The sequence below is a fragment of the Leopardus geoffroyi genome, chromosome C2 (assembly GCF_018350155.1).
Source record: "Leopardus geoffroyi isolate Oge1 chromosome C2, O.geoffroyi_Oge1_pat1.0, whole genome shotgun sequence".
Lineage (NCBI taxonomy): Eukaryota > Metazoa > Chordata > Mammalia > Carnivora > Felidae > Leopardus > Leopardus geoffroyi.
This window is the reverse complement of record NC_059333.1, coordinates 114,596,700-114,620,550: the sequence shown is the minus strand read 5'-3', so window position 1 is coordinate 114,620,550 and position 23,851 is coordinate 114,596,700. Positions and strand designations below refer to the sequence as shown.

General features: G+C 36.8%; 2 protein-coding genes and 1 pseudogene across 7 annotated transcripts in view; 1 reads left to right on the top strand and 2 right to left on the bottom strand.

The window, feature by feature from the left end:
• The window catches only part of RNF13 (ring finger protein 13), a 165,179-nt gene that overhangs the window by 54,335 nt on the left and 86,993 nt on the right, over positions 1-23,851 (top strand). For 3 of the 6 annotated variants that reach the window (XM_045503293.1, XM_045503294.1, XM_045503295.1), the window contains exon 4: positions 14,059-14,184. The exons of 2 other annotated variants lie outside the window; for them this stretch is intronic. In XM_045503293.1, coding sequence (XP_045359249.1) covers positions 14,059-14,184 — 126 coding nt within the window. Of the gene's footprint in view, positions 1-14,058; positions 14,185-23,851 lie in introns of those variants that run through there. One more of the 6 variants, XM_045503297.1, reaches the window with a different exon arrangement.
• LOC123611407 lies at positions 16,810-18,017 on the bottom strand (annotated as a pseudogene).
• The window catches only part of PFN2 (profilin 2), a 103,290-nt gene continuing 96,248 nt past the window's right edge, over positions 16,810-23,851 (bottom strand). Inside the window, exons 6-7 of the transcript XR_006718652.1 lie at positions 18,902-18,986; positions 16,810-17,097 (exon numbers count right to left, since the gene is read on the bottom strand). The gene's annotated coding sequence lies outside the window, so the exon portion shown is untranslated. The remainder of the gene's footprint in view (positions 17,098-18,901; positions 18,987-23,851) is intronic.

Below are 23,851 nucleotides of genomic sequence, written 5' to 3'. Positions count from 1 at the left end.
TTTTTTTAAGTTTATTTATTTTGAGAGAAAGAAAGTGTGAGTGTGAGCAGGGGAGGGGCAGAGAGAGAGAGAGAGAAAGAGAATCCCAAGCAGGCCCTGTGCTGTCAGAGCAGAGCCCGACACAGCGCTTGATCCCATGAACTGTGAGATCATGATCTGAGCCAATATCAAGAGTTAGACACTTAGCCAACTGAGCCACCCAGGTGCCCCTACCATCTCCTTACTTTAATATGGCTCTCCAGTGCATACTAATTGGAAGCTCAACTTTGAGGCAACAGCTAGAAAGTCAGGATATTATATATGCAGTCTAGCCCCTGTCAGGGAGAAACTAGAAGGTAGGGGTTTTTGGTTACTTACTCTGTGGTGAGCTAGAGGGAGCAGTCACTGGAAATGCTTGTGTTCCCAAGTGGAATCATTTCATAGTTTTATATGTTTTGGGGGTACTCATGAAATACCAAGCCGCATCAGATCCCAGAGTTAGGTGATTTGGAAGTCAACTTGGGTGGCAACTGTAGCAGTTGGAGTGCTAGATGTGTGGACCAGCTTCTTTCAGGGAGAAGCTGGAAGCTTGTTTTTTTGTTTTTTTGTTTTTTTTTTTTGTTTGTTTGTTTGTTTGTTTGAGTGAGCTGCAGGTAGACAGCAGGGGATGTGCTCACCAGATCAGTCAGGCTTCTGGGAGGATCTCAGTCAGTTTCCACATGCAGGCTGATTATAAGCCAGTACCTCAGGCAGCAGCTGGTGGAGTATGTAGTCATAGCCCTTCTGGGTAAAGACAGGGATGGGTATTTTTGCTTGCATCCTCTGTACTGAGCTCTGGGGGGGAGTAGTAGATAGTGAGGGCTTCCACACCTGTTAAAAACTGCTTTTTTTTGTTTAATATGGTCCTATGGGACTTGAGAATGCCAAGACCTATTGGCTATCAAAGCTAGGCAATTTGATGGCCTGTCCCTCATGTGGCAGCCATAAAAGGTGGGATGCTAGACATGTGGACACACTTCTAGAGAGAAGCTGGAGACTTGGTTTTATTGTTGGAGTGAACCAGAAGGAGTTGAAAGTGCCCACCAGCTTTTTAGGCCTTGGGGATGATTGAAGTCAGTAACTAGATGTGTGCTGATTAGAAGTTAGATCCTCAGGGAGCAGCTTGTACATTATGTAGTCAAACCTTTTCCAGGAAAAGACTGGGAGATGGGTGTTTTTGCCTGCTCCCTCTGTATTGAGCCCTAGATGATAGCCATGCTGGGTGCACCTGCATTCGCTACGAACTGTTATTTTGCTACAGCCTGTGGGACTCATGGACACAAGCCCTCTTGGCTTTCAGAGCTAGGTGATTTGGGGGCCAGTCCCCTGGATGGCAGCCTTAAAAATCGGAGTGCTAGATGTGTGGTCCCAACCCTTTGCTTTTCAGAGAGAAGCTGGGAATTAGATGTTCCCTCTTGATTGTATGGCACTGTACTGAGGGTGGGATTTGTAGCAGGAGTATGTCTCAGCCTTTCCCGTTAACTCTGTTAGTATTTTCTTAGTTGCTTGATGTGTAGGCATCACGTAGCTAATTTCTAGATATCTTGCGGGGGGTTGCTCCACGTGTAGCTGTATATTCTGTACGTGCATGTGAGGAGGGAAATTCATGCTCCTTCATTTTAAGTTCCTACAGCAGTGCACAAGAGTTCCAATTTCTTCACATCTGTGTCCATATTTGTTATTTTATTTGATTACAGTCATCCTAACAGATAGGAAGTATGGTTTTGATTTTCATTTCCCTAATGAGTAGAGATGCTGAGGATCTTTTCATGAGCTTTTTGGCCATTGTTTATCTTCTTTAGAGAAATGATTGTCCAAGTCCTGTATTTTTAATTCAGGTTAACTTGTTTTTATTGAGTTCTAGGAGCTCTTTATATATTCTCAATGTCAATACATTACTACATGTATGATTGAAAAATATTGTCCCTCATTCCATGGGTTGTCTTTCGTGTCTTTTGCCCTTTAATGCAAAAATTTTTCATTTTGATGAAATCCAAATCATCTATTTTTTATTGCCTGTGCTTTTAATGTCCAAGACATCATTGTCAAATCCAATGTCATGATGTTTTTCCCTTATGTTTTCATATAAGGGTTTTATATATTAGCTCTTACATTTAGGTCGTTGATCCATTTTGAATTAATTTTTTATTTAGCATAAGATAAGGGTACAATTTTATTCTTTTGCATGTGGATATCCAGTTTTCCTAATACCATTTGTTGAAAGAACCATCTTTTCTCAATTCAGTGGTCTTGGTACCCGTGTCAAAGTGATTTGACTTATATGTGAGGGCTTATTTCTGAGATATCTATGCTATTTCATTGGTGTTTATGTGTCTGTGTTTATGCCAGCCCCAGACTGTTTTGATTACTGGAGCTCTGTAGTAAGTTTTAAAATCAGGAAGTATGAGAGCTCTGAGTTTGTTCTTTTTCAATATTGTTTTACTATTAGAGGTCTCTTGAGATCCCATATACATTATGGGGTGGAGTTTTGTATTTCTGCAAAAAACATCATTGGGATTTTAACCAATTGACCCACCAGGTGCCCGGGTAGTAATGTTCTTTGTTTTGTGATTTTCATTATTTGAGTCCTCTTGAGCTGTCATTTTTGTTGAACTTTTTGAAGAATCAACTCTAGCTGTCACTGATTTTCTCTCTCTCTTTTTTTTTTTTAATAATTCTGACTTTAACTCTGCTTTAGTAATTATTTCCCTTTTTCTGATAGCTCTGGGTTTAGTTCTTTTTTTTTTTAATGTTTATTTTTGAGAAAAAGAGGGCATGCATGCGGGGGAGGGGCAGAGAGAGGAGGAGAGGATCTGAAGTGGGCTCTGCACTGACAGCAGTAAGCCTGATGTGGGGCTCGAACTCACGAACCGCAGGATCATGACCTGAGCCGAAGTCGGAGCTCAACTGACCGAGCCACCCAGGTGCCCCTGGGTTTAGTTCTTCTTATTCTTGTTTCTTCAGGTATAAAGTTAGGTTGTTGATTTGCAATATTTCTTATTTTTCAATGTAAGTAATTACAGCTATAAATTTCTTTCCTGACACTGCTTTTGCTACATCATCTAAGTTTTGGTATGTTGTGTTTTCATTTACATTTGTCTCCAGACATTTTCTAATTTCCCCTGCTAGTTCTTCTTTGACCTCTTCATTATTTTTTAAATGAACTTTGCCACATTCTGTTTCAAATAAAGTGACTTTCCTTAGGAAGAGCTTTGGAGGTCTTTTTTCTTACAGACTGCCTCTCTTAGTGGGCAAACTTTCTGAGCCACTGATAGGGAATTGGCTCCATTCAAAATGCATCAGTCTCACTGTTTTTTTTTTTCTACTCTAGGAAATGCTTGTGCACTTATGGTTTCCTATGCTTATTCCTTTATTACGAATATTGCTGTATCTCCCGGATGATTGCCTAGCATAAAATTAATGTTTTCATTTTTCATTGACACTCTGCTTTATGTGCAGTGTGCTGGTTGTGGGTAGTTATCTCTGGTCTACTCTATTTGCCTCTCCCAGCATGGATCCTTTGTCCTGCAGGTGAGTTAGGAGGAAGGTGACCAGGGCCCCAGTGTTCTTGGCCCTGTGTATTTTGTCACATTCACCAGGAATTTAACCTTTGCAATTTGGAGCTGGAGAGGTGAGAAATGGTGGTGATCTTCCCCTCCTTCTGAGGTACCATAGTCCTTAACTGGATGCTGAGGGGAGAAGGAGCCTTGTGGCCTTTGCCACAGAGTGGAGCTTCCATCTCACTGAGCTAGTGGCAGGGGAGTGAGCTGTGGCTCAGAAGCCACAAACTGTTTCTTTTTTGATAATGTTTTTATTTACTTTTGAGAGAGCACGAGTGGGGCATGGCAGAGAGAGAGGAGGTCGAGGATCTCAAGTGGGCTCTGTGCTGACAGCAGCATGCCCGAAGTGGAGCTTGAACCCATGAACTGTGAGATCATGACCTGAGCTGAAGTTGGACACTCAACTGACTGAGCCACTCAGGGGCCCCTCAAATGCCACAAACTTTGGATTTTCTTACCTCAGCTCTCCTTCAGCATAAATTTCTCATCAACCTACTAACTACCATTCTTGGCTTAACCTAGCTATTTTGAAGGAACAGATTCTCCTAGTCTTTTGAAATAAATAATCTCTTTGATAGTAAAAACATTCTTCTATATCCTCTGCTTTTGGAAAGGTAATATTAAGAGGATTTACTTATTTATTTATTTATTTATTTATTTATTTATTTATTTTGAGAAAGTGCATACGTGTGCGTGTGTGTGGCTGCGCGCGCACACACACACACACACAAGGGGAGGGGCAGAGAGAGAGTAAGAGAGAATCCCAAATAGGCTTCATGCTATCAGCACAGAGCCTGACGTGGGACTCAGTCTCAGGATTTGTGAGATCATGACCTGAACCAAAATCAAGAGTTGGTCACTTAACTGACTGAGCCACCCAGATGCCCCAGATTATTAAGAGGATTTTCTATTTTGAGACTTACTTATATGATTTATCTTATACTTGGTAATTATCCGATTTTTATATCAAATATTAAGGAAGTATGTACATTGAAAATTATTGCAATTTTGTGGCAGTATTTTCTCAGCCCTGAGCAATTTTTACCAATATGAGTAGGTATAAAAGCTATATTCAAATATATTTAAAAATATATTCAAATATATTCAAATATATTTAAAAATTGAAAAGCTGATCGATGTAAAACCAGGAAGGAGAATGTTACCATAGAGGTATTCACAACAAGTACTTTATCATGCTCATTTCTGTTGTAATACGGTGTCTGGCATACAATGTAAATTTCTTGAAGGCAGAATCTTTCTCTCTGACAGTTCCTGAATTACAGTAGGGATTCAGCAAATTTGTTCAGTGAACTGGTGTATCAGTAGAATAAAGAATTAAAACGACAATTAATGCTTCGGGTTGACCTGTTGGGAATAGATTATGAAGTAGGAAATGACCAAAATGTCTGTAAATATATTGAGCAGTTTGCCATCTCAGGGGTTCAACAGTGTTTTTCAGTGAGCATGAAAAGCCATATTGATGAATCTGGTAGCCTGAAGTTTGCTGTTTTTAGGGTAATTTTTGCCATCTGTTTTCTACTTGCCCTCAGAAGCTCTGTGGAAAAAACTTGAGGATTAAAAACTCCCAACTTCAGGATTTACTTTGCTATCTGACAGTAGGAAGTATATAGGAGATAAACCAACCTCTTGTGCTCACCCTCACACCTTGATGACTAGCTCATCTTATTTTATATGTCTCATTTAGGAGTATTGTTCATATTTAGTACTTCGTATGGATCAGAGATGCAAAACTGTCAACAGTGACCTGGCATCACAGGGAGCATAACTGGAACTCACAACTGCTCATGATTCTTCCTTTCTTTTTATTCAGTACATAGGTTTGGCCTGACCGCTATTCCCTAATCTTTCGTCTCCCAAACCGAGCATATTTTGCTTGTAACTTTTGGCATAATAATATAATAATACTGCACATGCTAAGAGAATTTGCTTTGTAATGGAATCTGAAAATGAATCCTTGTATAAAGCAAGAAATGTTTTCTTAAAATAAATAATTATTATATGTTAGGATAAATGTATTGAAATAAGGTAAACATTTTACTGACTGATTCTATACAAATAGAACTATCTTTGGTATTGGATGCTTCCAATTTCCTTCTTGACACCTTGTAATTCATTCTAAGTTGTGAGCTTTTCTCTTTCCAAGTATATTTGTTTAGTACAAATATTATCATAATAATAACAGAAGTAATAAAAATAGAACTATGATCCAGTAATCACATTACTTCTAGTAATTTACTTCCCAAATACAAAAATAATAATTCAAAAGGATACATGTACCCCCTATGTTTATTGTAGCATTATTTACAATAGCCAAACTATGGCAGCAACCGAAGTGTCCATCCATAGATGAATGGATAAAGAAGATGTGGTATGTATATACAATGGAATATTATTCAGCCATAAAAAGATTGAAATCTTGCCATTTGCAACAACATGGATGACGCTACAGTATAATGCTAAGCAAAATAAGTCAGAGAAAGACAAATACCATCTGATTTCACTCATGTGGAATTTAAGAAATAAAACAATCAAGGAAAAAAAAAGAGAGAGAGAGACAAACCAAGGAATAGACTCTTAACTATAGAGAACGAACTGAGGGTTACCAGAGGGGAGGTGGGTGGGGGGATGGGTGGAATAGATGATGGGTTTTGAAGACTAACTTAACACGATGAGCATTGAGTAATGTGTAGAATTGTTGAATCACTATATCATACACCTGAAACTAACACTGTATGTTAACTTTACGGGAATTAAAGTAAAAAAATTAATTTAAAAAATGGAAATGGGGCGCCTGGGTGGCTTAGCCTGTTAAGTATCTGACTCTTGTTCTCAGCTCAGGTCTTGATCTGAAGGTTGTGAGTTCAAGTCTAGTTCAAGTGCTGTGTGTGGAGCCTACTTAAAAAACAAAACCAAACAAAAACCAGAAATAGCATTAAAGAATAATCTTTAGTCTCACCAATCTTATGGAAATCAATTTGTGTTTATATTAAATTTGAAAGACAATGTATTCTTGAAGAAAGGATACATTATTTGAATCAGTTTGACTCATAGCACCATGAGTTAGCAGCTGATTCTTAGGTGTGTTGTCTTCTTTGAAGCTTAAGTTTTTTCTTTTCTAAAACAGGGATGATAATGCCTATGATTTGTGATCCTCCTTTGTGAGCGTAAAGCTATCCTCTAGGACTTCACATCAGTTATGATAGTTAGCTTCAACAGCAGCAAATAACTTGAAAAACCAGTTGTCTGGTAAGCCACTTATCAAATTTTTACATAATACAATGAAAGATTTGGGGATAGGTGGGAAGATAGAAAGGTACAAGAAGAAGAAAAAAGGTGATTTAGAATGCTAATCCTTTTAATAAGCACTTTTGAACTTTTGCCGTACAAGTGATGATTATATTAGCACAATGGCAAAATTATTAGAGTGCTAGGCTGAGAATAGGGAAAACTGGAATGTAGTCCTGGTTTAATCCTCCTGTCTGTGAAGATGAATACTGTGCTAAGATGGGAAGGACATTGGCTTTGGGGTCAGCATTACTGGGCTTCAAATTATGGTTCTATCACTGGGCAAGTTATTCAGCTTCTTTAAATTTGTCCACTTGTCTATAGTAATACATATCCAAAGGATCAGTGTAAGGAAAGTGGCTATTTATTGTTTCTTTCTTTCTCTTATATTGGGTTTCATTTGCTTTTTTTTTTTTTTTTTCTTCTCGTTTCTTTAGATGAATGTTAAGGCCATTGATTTGAGACCTTTACTCTTTTTTAATACAAATATTTAAAGTTCCCTCTAAGTACTATGTTAGTTGTGTCCAACAAATTTTCATAAATTGTGTTTTTATTTTCATTCATTTCAAATGTTTAGGGCCAATTTGGCCCACTTCTGAGGCAACAGTCTTCTGAGGACTCTATTTGGTGCTCTGTATTAGGAAGATTTTCCTCTGCAGCTGGTAAGAATACAGTTCTTCCCAGCTCTGTGTGGGCTCCAGGGATTGTTCTGTTTACTCCTTTCTTTCTCAGTTTTGGTAGCTTCCTCCCACACAAATGCAGATTACTGCTCAGCCAAGGACTTGAGTGGACGTCTCTGCATGTATCTGGAGCCCTCTGTCTTTGCAGCTCCCTTATTCCCAGCATGGTGCTTCACAAAACTTTAGCTGCCTTTGCCACTCCAAACCCTGAGCTCTGTTTCCTCAACTCGTTGAGACCACTCAACTGTTGGGTTCCCCTGCCCCATTCTGAGGCCTAGAATCTCTAGATACTGAGTTGAGCTGTTTGTAGGGCTCATTGCATTTATTTCTTTCTTCTCAGCAGTTGCTGTCTTGTGCTGTGGTCCATTCTTTGAAAGTTGATATTTCACACCTTTTGTTTAATTTGCTAGTTATTTAAAGCAAGAGGATGAAACTAGCCCCTGTTATTCTGTCATGGCTGGGAAATGGAAGTTCATCTTAGCATCTACTAGGTAGTTAGTGAATGCTAATTATCAAATCTAAACAAATTACTCAAAAATTCTTATTGGAGTACATTATCAAGATGGGTGATTTTATAATTGCATATTGACATTGTATAAATCTTTATGCCTTTTTTCCTTATTCTTAATCTCAGTGCAATTAATAAACATATAGTAGTCTGGGACTTTTTTTATTTTTTAAGCTTTGACAGTCCTAGAATATTAACATGAGCCAAATTTTGTTACCAATGCTTTTGAACTTTTTCAGAAATAATGTGTTAAAAATTATATAGTTGGTCTAAATAGTATTTGCTGATAGCATTTTTAAGTATTTTTTAATGTTTTCAGTTATTTATGGGCTTATTTTATTTTTGTGACATCTTTTAGTCAGATATTAAGCTCTAAAATCTAACTCACTGATAAAATATATAACCAAAAAAAGCTATTGGGGAGGATTCTAACAGTATATGAGATGTAACTTTGAAATGAAAGATATTCAGGTACTGATTTGAAGAATGCTACAAATGTAATACTTAATTTGTGAGGTTTTTAAACAACCTTTTCTTATAATTCAGTTAAGGGATTAACTTTTAATTAGTATATAACCCTCAAATTTCTGTCTTATTCAGTGCTTTCCTCAATGATGTGCAGAAAGACATGGAAGGTATGGCTATCAAATTTGCAAATGGCATGAAGCTTGGAATGGTTAAAATACTAATGTTTCGCCCTGGAGTCTTAAAAGAAACATGCTGAAAAGAGGAGAAAAATAGCTTAGTAGCAACATATGTCAAAAATTTGTTGACAAAACTGATTTGTTTGCCAGAAACATCAATACATCAATTACAGTGCATCACTGGAAGTGTACTGTCTAGAACAGGCTGAAGAGTGGTAGTTCCTGTTGTTACTTTCTTGTTGTTACTGTTGTTGATGTGTTTGATTTATTTAAAACAAATTTTTAAAATACATTTAGGCTTATAGAAAGGCTATATAGAAAACCTATTATAGAAAAATAGTACAGAGAGTTCTCATATACTGTTTACTCAGTTTCTTTTAATGTTAACGTTTTATATAACTGTGGTACATTTATCAAATCTAAGAAATTAATATTTTTACAATATATTAAATAAAGTACCGACTTCTTTAAGATTTCACTGGTTTTTCCACTAAGACCCTACTATATACCTTCTGCATATAGTAGTGTATTCAGTGTTTGACCTCAAATTAAAGTTTAAGAACCAAGTCAAATGCCACTTTTTCTGCTACTGCCTCCCATAGTTAGAATGGCTTTCTCTGTTCTATGCAGTTATACTGTATGTTGTTTATATTCTGTTTTCTCTTACTGGATCTGTTAGTTCTTTCCAGATATTAATTACTTGGGTAGGGACTCAGTCTTATCCATCCTCTTATTTACAATGAAATGTGACCACTGTATTCAGAGTAGTGTTAAAGGAATTTAAAGTAATATGATAAGAGTAGTGGTTAAAGGATATTTTACTGTATAAGAAGAGCATAATCTCTAACCGTTTGTGACAAAAACATTAAATGTATCCTGTATGTGAAAATTATGGATAAATTTTGGAAGAATGATCTAATATAGAATTAGAGAAAAGAACAGTGGATATTTTTAACATTGTTGAAAGTTGTTGATAGGAATAAATCCATCTCTCTCACTCACATTAGGAAAACATTAGCTAATAAAGTCTGATTGGTATAACTCTGGTCTATGTTTGAATGTCAAAATTATGGCAGTTTCCTTTGACATCTGTGTTGTTTAAAAAAAATTTTTTTCAGTGTTTACTTATCTTTGAGAGACAGAGAGAGACAGAGCTTGAGTAGGGAAAGGGCAGAGAGAGAGGGAGACACAGAATCTGAAGCAGGTTTCAGGCTCTGAGCTGTCAGCACAGAACCTGATGTGGGGCTTGAACCCATGAGCCGTGAGATCATGACCTGAGCCGATGTCGGACGCTCAACAAACAGAGCCACCTGGGCACCCCTGGCATCTTCGCTGTTTAAAGTATTTACATCAGATTTTGGAATCAGCCTTAATTGCCTTTTATACTAACATTTTGGCTTGTTCATTTTTGTAAATGTTCATTCTTCTTTTTGTTGCCCATTTTGTTTTTCACCTAGTCGAGGTTGTTTTGTTCTGGTTTGTTTTGACTTCTTACGGGAGGAGTATAGCTTAGTGGTTGAGAACTTTCTGGGACTGCATGCCTGCTATGTAACCTTGAGCAAGTTACCTAACCTTTTTGAGACTTAGTTTCCTCATCTTTAGAATAAGGATAATAATAATAATAGTAGCTACCTCCTTGGGTCATTGCATAGATTAACTGATTTAGAATACTGAAAGGGCATAGTGCCTGACACAGTGTTGAGTGCTAAGGCTCAACGAATGTTAACTGCTTGCTGTTACTGCAATTAGTTAATTTACAACTTCAGATACTAACAAAACAACTCACCCTTCTCTGACTTTCTCCTTCTTTTATTTTTTACTCTTGCAAAGAGAAGGATGTACTGCTGTCTTGCTTTCAACATTTCTGTTGACATTATAACTACATATGCTCTTCTTAATTTTACTATTTATGTAGCTTAACATCCGTGCAAGCTGAAGGGAAGGAAAGTTAAGGCTCTTTTCAGCCTGACACAATCTTTTAAACAAAACCACTTTATCAAATTCTCTATGATTTTATTAATCAGTATAATTTATCAACAAAAGTGATGTTTTCATAATTTTTATCCTGAAATACTGTAGTTCTAAATACCTCCTGAAGCATTCAAGCAAAATTACATTCGGTATAATTTTTATGTTTAGATGATTTTGAATATTCTAGTTAAAAAGTGGTAACCCAAACTACTTTGGAAAACTGCTTGGCAGGATTTACCAAAGCTTGATACGCTCTGATCCAGCTTGATAGCCTATGGTTCTACTTTTATGTACATACTTAACAGATGTGCACCTGTGTTAGTGTCCGTGGAATGTTTGTAACAGCTCCTACCTGGAAATTCCCGGAATGCTCATCAGCAGTAGAATAGATGTTGGCATCGTCACACAATGTAACATTGTATAGAAATGGCAGCGAAAGATCTGCCAAGTGTCTCGACAGTGTGGTTGCTCAGCAGTAGGGATGAATCTCACAAGTACAGCATTGAGAGAAAGAAGTCTAAAAGACCACTTACTATACTGTATGGTTCTGTTTATCTCCAGTATAAAATTAGGCAAAAAATCAAGCTGTTAGAAAACTATGTGGTGACATTAGGAATGGGGTTTGAGGACTAGTGACTGGCAGGGAGGATGAAGGGAACTTTCGGAGTTCTGTTTCCTGATACATGTGTGTTCAGTTAGTGAAAATTCATCAAACTGGAAAATTATATTTGGTGCACTTTGCTTTATGTATAGTCATAAAAGATTTCAAAAGAAATCAGCATATTTATATGTAGTGAGCCTACTGCATTATACATTTGATGATACTGAGGTGCCAGTCTGCATGCACAATTTTTGTCCAGCATTGTTTAAACATCAGGCAATTACAACGAAGAGAGAATAGATGGACATCTAGTTCCTAAGTCTCGTAGGCACTGGTAGTTTTCTTGAATATCCTACATATTGGCATAAAGTGCCACTGTCAGAAGGTAGAAATGAGGAGGATCTTTAATTACAGAGCAAGCATCGTTTTTTTTTTTTTTTTTTTAATGTTTATTTTTGACAGAGAGTGACAGAGCATGAGTGGGGGAGGGGCAGAGAGACTCTGAAGTAGGCTCCAGGCTCTGAGCTGTCAGCACAGAGCCTCATGCAGGGCTTGAACTCACAGACCGCGAGATCATGACCTGAGCCAAACTTGGAGGCTTAACTGACTGAGCCACCCAGGCGCCCCCTCCCCTTTTATTTTAACGTTTATTTATATTTGAGACAGAGAGAGAAAGAGTGAGCACAAGCAGGGGAGGGGCGGAGAGAAGACACAGAATCCGAAGAAGGCTCCAGGCTATGAGTTGTCAGCACAGAGCCTGATGCAGGGCTTGAACCCATGAACTGTGAGATCATGACCTGAGCTGAACTTGGATGCTTAACAGTCTGAACCACCTAGGTACCCCGCAAGCATCTTTTTAATAAGAAAAGATTGGCCCAGGGAGGTGACACTAGGCATGTGGACCTGGCTTAAAGCAGCACCTTGTTTGATATTCTTATTCAAGAGCCTAGAGAGTTGTGCCAAATCAATTGACAAAGCCCATTATATTACCTTGTGTACTTTGTGGATGATACAAACTAAGTTTGCGTTTAGTTTTAAGTGACTCATATCTCAGGGAAGAATAGGAATTAATAGCAAGTTATTCTTTTAACATAGTCCGCAGGAAAGATAATGTTTAATAATTTAAGAAAAAAACCTATTTTTTAAGGCTTTACTCAATTTTCTGTTAATGCAACTAGATTGTTTTTTGGGCTTTTGGCTTATGTGTATTTGATTTTTATAAATTTTCTTATGTTTAAAAATAATACATTTGCCATAACAGATATAACAATATAGAAGTTATAAAAAACAAAAACCCTTTTCTAGTTTCACTTGTAGATCTTTTTTTTTTTTTGTGTGTATCTGTACATACCATAAATTCATTGATTCTAAGATGCATTTATTTTATTAACCCCTTGTTTTAACATCTCTGAAATTGGAATGTGTCTTTCAATTGCTGTCCACTAGGTGGCAATCATGATGGAATTGACATCACCAGACACAGGAAATTTGGCCTTAACTGTTCATACTGTCTTCACTTTCGTTGAGTTATATGCCTTGCTCATACTACATGGGTTGAGTTTAATCGCTGTTCTAAGTGTCTTGAAAAGAATTGCATTATGTGATTTTTCATTAAAGCAAGAAGTTACTGTTTGTGCAGACAGGCACAGAAAAGCAGCAGGGTGTAAATTTAACATGATTGAAGCAAATACTCATTGCTAGAAGGATAACCGCAGTTCTATTTCCCTGCAAAGTAAAAACCAAGTGCTCTATGGAATCCAGAAGGCAAACTATTTTATGAATAAATGAAGGTATGCTGCATTTTATTCCTGAAACATTTGCAAAAACATTCCCCTTTACAAGCCAGTCCACGCAACTTTCGGCCGGAGAAATTGCCATGTCCTGTGGAATAGGTGGTTGGTGTGAGCCCTTCACATACCATTTGGACTATTGTTAAAGAAACTGTGTCATAGCTTTAATTGCTTACTTTTTTATAAATTCATTGAATTCTGTTATCTGTTTATGTGTTTATTCAGTTATTACATCCGTTGAGATAGCCATTTGATTTTTATGTTCTAATCTGTTAATGTAACATTTCATGTTATTTTCTGATGTCAAACCATCCTGTATTTCTGGGAAAGCAACTTGCTATTTTCTTTTTAAATTAATAGTTATCTTGTGGATACCTTCTCAATTTAGTGTGCATAGATTTACCTCATTCTTTTTAATGGCTGCATTATTTTTCTATTGTATATATGTTTTTAAATGGCTACCTTATTGACGTGCATGATTCCCAGCTTTTACGATTAAACACGGCATAGCATGGAGCATCTTTCTACATACGCCTTTATATACTCAGGCTAGTATTTCTATAGAACAAATTTGCCAGAAATGCTGTGCATTTTCATTGCTTGATAACATGAAAAAAGTGTAAAAGTTAATTTTAAAAAAGTATTTACTTGGTTTAGAAATGTCAGTCATCATTGGAAAATACACCAACATGATAACAGTGGTTGTCTTTGGGGTGATGGGCTTATGTGTGATCAAAAAGAGAACTTTAATAGTAGAAATGGAACTTACTTTAACAAACTAAATGCTTATGAAATCAAATACTCCTTTAGAAGTCCTTGGATTGTGAATATTTGGAGGGTAGGAATTGTTACAGCTCCCAGATAACTCATCTAGCATAATGCAAAATACATGAAACATATTTAAAAGATATTTGTAGAAGTAAGTTGTATTGAATTCTTGAGTTTAACAAAGAAAAAACTTCTTGCCAATTCTTTTACAGGGTTTTTTGATTAATTCAAAACCAGAGAATGCCTGTGAACCCATAGTGCCTCCACCATTAAAAGATAATTCATCTGGCACTTTCATCGTGTTAATTAGAAGACTTGATTGTAATTTTGATGTAAAGGTAATGTTTGCTTTTTTCATTTTTTTGTTACTGTTTTTTTAGTTTATCTACCTTAAATTCTCCCTTATTTCAGAAAGGCTTTAAGAGAGTTGACACAAGTCATCCAGCTTAAAAAAAGTGAGGACAAAAGCAAAATGAAGGTGAAGTTGGTGAAGGCAAGCAAGAGAGGAGCAGGTTAAGTCTCATTCATCTGCTACAAAATTGACCTTTAAGTTTTTAACAGCCAGTACAGAGAGGGAGACAGCATCGGTTTCACGATTCACGGTTTTAATAAGGTTGTAAACAAAATTGACTAGGATAAAAGTGATTGTTATTGGTTCTAAGAGTTTGCAGGTAGAAGTTGGGAATCTTGAACTGTGGCTTAATAGTGGAATCTTGCTTGATCTAATCTAGGAATGGAAACATTAACCTTCAGTTTTATGCCTTTACTCTTCCATTATCAATATTACATGTATATTTATATTTATGTTGACATCGGGATTTCTCTTCTATAACAAGCTGATTCCGTCACCTGTAAGCAGTTTGTCTCCCTGGAGCGGGTTAAGTCAGATAAGTAAAACAAAGTTTGCCATAGGACATCCCTCACTATCGTCAGTGCTGCTCTAAAGGTGTGGTTTTTTAATGCTTTTAATACTGTGTTTACAAATCTGGTTTGGGATGGCCTTGGCAAAAGAGCCACATTGAGGCCTGTATAAAATAAGCCTTGATGTTACTTTTACTGATCTACCTCAGACCTGAGTGTCATGTAGTTTCTTGCGTGTATCTTAGAGAATAGACATGGGATATTACTTCATGTATTTGACATAGCTTGATCTTGGATGATTTATTCAGCGGGAACAGACTCCTGATGTGCCTGAATTTTGTCTCTGCTTCGTGCATTTCATGAAAGAAATGACACCTCTATAATAAACTTATTAAAGGAATAAAATAATAACTCCAGAAGGCTTTGGAAATGTAGAGCACATTGGAAATGATAGGTGTTGTTACTATTGTATAATCGGTTCCAAACCGAAACTCTTAATTGCCTTTAGATGGGAAATAAATTAGAGTTGAAGTCAAATGATTTCTTGCTCTTCAGAGTTATATCTTTTTTTTATAATAGTTTGAATTTAAGCCATTTTAAGATTTGACCCAGAACTAAATCGTAATAATTGCAGACTGTTCCAACAAAAAGGAAATATTATTGTAATATTTCATTAATTTCTTGCCAGTAAATTAAAAGTAAACCAAAATTTGCTGATTCTAAGGTTTATTGCATTATTATGCTATGTAATTTTTGGTTCAGTCCAGTCTTTATTAACTAGAAACTATAATACTTTTTTTTTTTTTTTTTTTTAAGAACATTTTTAGTTCGGGATGGGAAGTGGTTCACTGCAAAATTTAGGAAAATACTGTCATTGAATGTTTATTTTTGATGGTAGAGACACAACTCAGGGATGCAAATGTGGTAGAGTTATTAGTCCTCTTGCCCCTTTAGCGGATCCTCATCATGAGTCTGAATGCTTCTAATGGAGTTTTAGGATTAGCTGGATTTCAGCTCCTCTCTTCCTGCTTCCTGCCTTGAATTTTGTTCTGCAGCCATACCACCTCCTTGAAGTCTTTTGACTTGTCATACAATGCTAACTACACCTTTGTGCCTAATTATACATACTATTTTCTCTGTTCAAGATCTCTGGCCAAGATGACGTTTAAGTGCTAGCTGAGGATGTTATCTTTCCTGGAAGGCTTACTTTTCTTTGTGCCCTCTCTGGCAGAATGAATCATTCCAGCCCAATGTGCCACTCTTCCACTTTGTAAATAGCTCCCTTACTCTTTATTCACATTATTATTTTTTATTATATATATTTCATTTATGTGAGCTTACCGTGTTTAGAGTTCACGTATAGTTACCTAATTTGTATCGGAGTGCATAGTAGATGAGCAATAAAGTTTTGTTAAACTGTGTAGTGTAGTGGTAAGGCTTCTGCTTAGGTGTATAATGCATTTTTAAAAAACACGTACATGTAAAAATGTTTAAATTGATTCTCATCTTAGAAAAATGTTAAAAAATTTTTTCATTATACCTCACCATGTAGACATAGTTTTAATGAATAAGGTCCTAGTTTATTGTACAAGTTTTTTTTTTTAACTCTTCACAAATAAACAACAGAGTATTTATTATAGCCATTTAAAGCTAATGACTCCTTATTCATGTTGTTCCTAATGGTTTCTGTCTTGTCTTAGTTATGAAAAATATGAGGCCTTGAGGGTGCCTGGGTGTTAAGACACACAGTTAAGTGTGTCTGACTTTGGTTCAGGTTATGATCTCAAGATTCGTGAATCCGAGCCCCACATTGGGCTCTGTGCTCACAGTGTGGAACCAGCTTGGGATTCTCTCTCTCCCTCTCTTTTTCTGTCTCTCTTTCCCTCCCCAAATAAATAAATAAATAAACTTAACAACAACAACAAAAATATGAGACCTCAGTTTACAGGATAGAAACATTGATTTTAATTCAAGTCTGGAAACAGACTGCATACATTTGAATACACCCCCCCCCCCTTTTTTTCTCATTTGAAATAACTTTATTCTGACTTTAAACAAAAAGGAATGGGAATGACAGTGACAAATGAGATTTCACCACTGGATACTGTGATGTGACTACAGCAGTCTTTTATTTGAAATTCAGGAAACAACTGCATTCCAAAACAGATAAATATGCAGGTTCAAAATATGAAGGTGTTTTTTAAACTGCCGCATTCACTCCGAAGCCCATTCATTTCCTTCAGCATCCCAGAGATGAAGCATATGTTCTGCTCAGCTGTACAATAAAGTGGCAACACCCTGCACCACTGACGTCACAGGGCAGGTGCCTATGAAACCAGACTTCCGATGCTGGGGTCCAGCTGCACTTTCTCATACGTCATCATCCTCACCTGGGAGAGAAGTTTGACAAACTCCAAGTTAGGGTCTCTGATTAGTTTTCTAGAAATCCAGAGGAAGGGCTTTTCAAAGTTGTAGTTACCTTTTGGCAGAAATGTCACAGTGCTGAAGGTTCTTCTTTCAGTGGAAGACGATAGATTTTGCCTTATCTTTCCTGTCCATAATGTCCACTTTGTTGCCACATAGCACAATGGGGATGTTTTCACATACTCGTACCAGACCTCTATGCCAGTTAGGCACATTCTTGTAAGTAACCCTTGATGTTACATCAGACATTGTGATGGCACACTGAGGTTGGATGTAATAGCCATCTCTCAGCCTACCAAATTTCTCCTGACTAGCCATATCCCATACATTGAACTTAATAGGTCCTCTGTTGGTATGGAACACGAGAGGATGGACCTCAACACCCAAGGTGGCTATGTACTGCTCACATTCGCCCATCAGATGATGTTTCACGATGATGTTTCATTTTTCCTTTGCCACCATTGCCAGCCAATTCAAGTTTGGACTGGACTTGGAATTCTTCTTGGGCAGCCATTGTGCTATTACTTCCAGAAGCGTCTGCAGCCCATCTGACCTGGATGCTATTTTTTATTGCTCATTAGTGGCGTGATCTTGGGCAAGCTGTTTTACTTCTGTGTGCCTCAATTCCTTTATCTGTAAAATAGGAATTATAATGTTCCCTACATCATAGGATTGTTATGAAGATCAAATGAAATAATCAATGTGAAATGCTTATCAGTTAGTGCCTTGCACAGATTAAATACGCAACAGGAATTAGCCATTGATGTTTTACACTTTTTACCATTGGTGTAAAACAGAATAAGGATAAAGATGTCAAAGATGCTAACTGTATTAGGCCTTGAAGTTTTTCACAGCTTGCTGTTTGCAAGCTGGAGAACTAGGACAACCAGTGGTATAATTCAGTGTGAGTCCCAAGGCCTCAGAACCAAGGAAGCCAATGGTGTAAAGTCCTGGAATCAAAAGGTCCAAGAACCAAGAGCTCTGATGTCTGAGGGCTGGAGAAGGTGGATATCAGGAAGAGAGAGAGGATTTGCCTTCCCTTTACCTTTTCATCTGTTTGGGCACTCAACAAATTGGATAATGCCCACACACGTTGATAAGAGTGGTGGATCTTTTTTTACTTAGTCTACTGAATCAAACACTAATCTCTTTCAGAAACCCCTGCACAGACATACTCCAAAATACTGTTTTACCAGCTCTCTGGCAAGTCTTAGCCCCATCTAGTTGACACATAAAACTAAACATCACACTGACCTTTCAGAAACTAAATTATTAGCTGATAAGTTACACTGTGATGCAGTAACTCAGTGACAGTTGATTGTGAAACTTCTAATATGGTTTATAAAGGACAGTTTAGTCATGCCAGCATGTAATGTATAAAATATAAGTTTCATAAGAAATATGCATCACCTGTCAAGGTAGTGTTAAATAGATAAGGATAAAGCCATCACACTTACTGGAAAAATAACTGGAATGTCATCCCAAAGAGCATTTCCTTTCTAAGGGTGGTCATTGGTTGATAGGCTATTAGCTCTATTAGCTATAATCTTCTGATCAAAAATCTTTGCCTGTATTTTCTAGGCTTCCCAATTGATGGTTATATATCGTTTTTTATTAGGTATGTTATAGAGCCTGATCACTTAGAATGTATGTTTTAGTACTTTTCTGAATTGAAAATACATAGCTCTTTGTATAAAATAGGGGTTCATTCATATATATCCACAATTTTGTATGAATACATTGACTTAAGAAAATAGAAAAATAACTCACCTCCTTATTCCTGATGTAGCATTCTGGAACCAAGTACTGGAAGTGCTTAATTCAGCCCCATACAGAATGCTGGAATTGATAGTAGCTGCAAGGTTATATTTTTTGTCACGCCACTTATCAGAAATGATACCCAGATTATCACAGACAAATGAGAATGAGCTATATCTTACAAAGCTTTCCTCGGAGGAACCCTTTCTATTGTAGATAGCAGAAGTGAAAGAAGAAGTAAAATTTCATCAGGATCTTTTAGTAATTGTGGTGGTAGTAATCTTGGTACTGTGGGTACACTAGGGTTTACGTTTTGGAATTCTTTAGATTTTTTTTGAAGATGAGTATTGTACTCTAAGAAACCTAGATTTATTTCTTCCTTAGAAGTCAATGATAAAGTGAATTAAAAATTAAAAAAAAATTACAATTAGAAAAACAAAACTACAATTAAAAAAAAAAAAAGGCAGGTTTTTTTCTATACAAACGATCCCCAGTGCTTTGTGACTCAGAGATAGCCAATAAGAATGCAGAAATGCAGTTAACAATTTTTGGAAGGTAGCAAATTACATTGTTTGTCACATTCTAAATTAAAGAGAGCACTGTTTTAATTTTTTGTCTCCTGTTGAGAGAAGCACATCCGAGCCTTTAAATTTGTCTTGCTCTAAAGAAATGCAGCAAAACCTGTACTCAGAATTAGTATTTGGATATGGGAAATATCCAGAGTGCTAGTAACAACAGTTGATTACCCGCCAGCTGCTTATTCTGAAAACAATCACTTTTACTCACACTGACAAAAACTGTATGCTCTGAAAGATACAGCTCTTTAGAGGAAAAGCAAAACAATGTTATTTTGTTTATCTTTGTACAATGCTGTTCTTTACTGTGACAAAATGTAATTGTTTGGAAATGCTAGTTTTTTGGTGAGTATTTGAAGTTAAAAAACATTGACGGCTCTGGTAAATAAATTAAGGCGTTATTAAATCGTTTAATTAGAAAAATGACTTTGTAACGTCCTGAGGCAGAGAGTTCTCAGAAGACTTGAATTGGCATCCCAGTGGAAAATATGACTTAAAAAAAAAAAAAAAGAAAATATGACTTTTTTTTTAATTTGTAAAAATATCTGGTTATTTCAAGAACATTAAAATAATCACATAAAACAGAAATTTTCAGAATGACACAAATTTCTGTGTTTATAGCCAAATAAAGATTAGTTATCAGAAGTCTGTTCATTGTCCTGGAGGTCCTAGATATTTTCATCATGTGGTTTTAATACTAAGTCAGCAATTTCTTCAAATAGTTATTTTACTTAATTTTTTTTATTATATGAAATTTATTGTCAAATTAGTTTCCATACAACACCCAGTGCTCATCCCAAAAGATGCTCCCTTCAATGCCCATCACCTACCCTCTCCTCCCTCCCACCCCCCATCAACCCTCAGTTTGTTCTTAGTTTTTAAGAGTCTCTTATACTTTGGCTCTCTCCCACTCTAACCTCTTTTTTTTTTTTTTTCCTTCCCCTCCCCCATGGGTTTCTGTTAAGTTTCTCAGGATCCACATAAGAGTGAAAACATATGGTATCTGTCTTTCTCTGTATGGCTTATTTCACTTAGCATCACACTCTCCAGTTCCATCCACGTTGCTACAAAAGGCCATATTTCATTCTTTCTCACTGCCACGTAGTACTCCATTGTGTATATAAACCACAATTTCTTTATCCATTCATCAGTTGATGGACATTTAGGCTGTTTCCACAATTTGGCTATTGTTGAGAGTGCTGCTATAAACATTGGGGTACAAGTGCCCCTATGCATCAGTACTCCTGTATCCCTTGGGTAAATTCCTAGCAGTGCTATTGCTGGGTCATAGGGTAGGTCTATTTTTAATTTTCTGAGGAACCTCCACACTGCTTTCCAGAGCGGCTGCACCAATTTGCATTCCCACCAACAGTGCAAGAGGGTTCCCGTTTCTCCACATCCTCTCCAGCATCTATAGTCTCCTGATTTCATTTTGGCCACTCTGACTGGCGTGAGGTGATATCTGAGTGTGGTTTTGATTTATATTTCCCTGATAAAGAGCGACGTTGAACATCTTTTCATGTGCCTGTTGGCCATCCGGATGTCTTCTTTAGAGAAGTGTCTATTCATGTTTTCTGCCCATTTCTTCACTGGGTTATTTGTTTTTCGGGTGTGGAGTTTGGTGAGCTCTTTATAGATTTTGGATACTAGCCCTTTGTCCGATATGTCCTTTGCAAATATCTTTTCCCATTCCGTTGGTTGCCTTTTCGTTTTGTTGGTTGTTTCCTTTGCTGTGCAGAAGCTTTTTATCTTCATAAGGTCCCAGTAATTCATTTTTGCTTTTAATTCCCTTGCCTTTGGGGATGTGTCAAGTAAGAGATTGCTACGGCTGAGGTCAGAGAGGTCTTTTCCTGCTTTCTCCTCTAGGGTTTTGATGGTTTCCTGTCTCACATTCAGGTCCTTTATCCATTTTGAATTTATTTTTGTGAATGTTGTGAGAAAGTGGTCTAGTTTCATCCTTCTGCATGTTGCTGTCCAGTTCTCCCAGCACCATTTGTTAAAGAGACTGTCTTTTTTCCATTGGATGTTCTTTCCTGCTTTGTCAAAGATGAGTTGGCCATACGTTTGTGGGTCTAGTTCTGGGGTTTCTATTCTATTCCATTGGTCTATGTGTCTGTTTTTGTGCCAACTAATGATTATTTTTGAACAATGCAGCTACAAAGCCATATAGGCCAGTTTTCATGAAACTGAAAGAACTTAGTTACTCCCTCTATGTTTTGTTTTTTTGTTTTTTTTCCTGACATGGATCAAGTTGCGTTAGGGTTGTAGATGATAAGGATACGTTGGTACTCATCTTCTGTTGGAATGTGACTTGTATAAAACTTAGGTGTCATGCAAACCCCCTTGACCTGACTCCTGCCTTTCTCTCGAGTCACATCTGTACTTTGCCTGCCCTATTACCTTACTCTTCAATAGTTCACAAGTCCGTATATGTGTTGAGCAGTCTCTCCCTTTCTGTCTGGTTTTTACCGTGTCCTTCATCTGGATTACCTTCTCTCTGTTTGTCTGTCTGGACAGCCTGACTTTATTTTAGCTCTAAGATATGAAGTAACCTGAAACCTTTCCCAATTTTCTCTAAGGTTGAATAGATCACTTCTTCTTCAATATATTACTTAATCCCATTTAATCACTGTTTCTTTTATAGATTTAATCTTTGTGAGGGAAAAGATAATGTTTTAGGTTCTGTAGTTTTAGTGTCTAATACATTGTATGGCACTTGGTGGATGCTCAGTAAGTATTTGCTGAATGAACTAATTTAGAACACTTTAAGGGCTTATACTTTAAATGTATTAAAGAATAAACAGTATTATTGGAACCTTCTATTGGCTCCATGTTCACTTCATTTAATGTTCTTGGAAGTATTTCTAAATCTAGATACTCATTTATCCCGTAAACATTTTTCTCGAGATCCCCATGTTTTCTGAAAAATTAAAAAAAAAATTACCACTAACATTTTTAGGTTATTTGGATGATCGTGTAATAAACAGACATACCATTTTTTGGATGAAATTTTGTTATAAAATAATCCCCTAGTCTTCCTTTCTAGGTTTACCTTTTGTTACCTTTTTCAGGACTCCAGGCTGATACATTACATGGGATTCCCACAATTTCATTTAAAAGAAAAAAAATATTTTAACGTTTATTCATTTCTGAGAGACAGAGACAGAGCACAAGTGGGGAGGGGCAGTGAGAGAGGGAGACAGAATCAGAAGTAGGCTCCAGGCTCCGAGCTGTCAGCACAGAGCCTGACTCGGGGCTCCAACTCACAAACCTGCAGATCATGTCCTGAGCCAAAGTCCGATGCTTAACTGGCTGAGCTACCCAGGCACCCCCACAATTTCACTTTTATTTCTGTAGTACCAAGCAAGTAGATATGACCTTGAGTAGAAATTAAACAAAATTATCTCCAAGTTGCTTCATATTATTATTTAATTTTTTCCTACTCTTTTCTATTTTCCTACAAAGTAACTTATAGCATTTGTTATTAATGTACTTCAGAATTATGTTTAACAGACTCTACAAAAGGAATGTTTTCAAGGATATTTGGGGTATGGAAACATTTTTACCTATATATGGTTCAAACAGCTTTGTGTGTTCATTAAATTATTCATTTGTTTCCTCTATCCTTTAATTGATAAAAATATATGCATTTTAATAATTAGTTTCCCTTATATACATTTATATTTCCTTTATAACATTTACACAATATTAAAACAATAAAATATTCTTCTTTTACCAGGGAAGTAATATTCAGTGAAAGAAAACTGAAAAATAGCAAATTACATTTACTTTACCCTAACCTAATGAAACATGTAATGCCCATTACTTTATTTACAAATCTCTTCCCCACACATTCTTTTGCTTCAAAGTCAAGATAATCAGATTATTCAGATACACAAGTCTGTCTAGACAGGGAGGAAAGCTGGGATCTAGAGGAAGAGAGCAAGACGGATTATATCCATGAACTCCTCTTAATGAGAGTGAAACATCATCAGAGCCTTCTGTGGAGTAGCTTTTCCCAACATGACGGTGTAGTGATCCTAAAATAACGTGTGGGAAAAATGGGGTTGGAATGGGACTTGATCTTGGCGGGATTGCTTGCTACGGTTCTGTATCTTATTTCAACTATTGATCGTTCCCTGCTGTAACATCTCTAGGCATTTTTATTCTATAGGTAGAATTAAGTTTTTACATTCTCATCTGGAGCCACTTGTGCTGCTCCATTCTCATCTGCATTGCTTTGATCATTTGAGGAGGAGATTCTGCTTCTTAATTTCTTCTTACTTCTTTAGATGAAAAAGGAAGGTCATGGTCGAGTTTCGAGAACTATCTCTATTCTCTATGTCTCCCATTAATTTCTTTACCTCATCTCTTTCCCTTTTAGAGA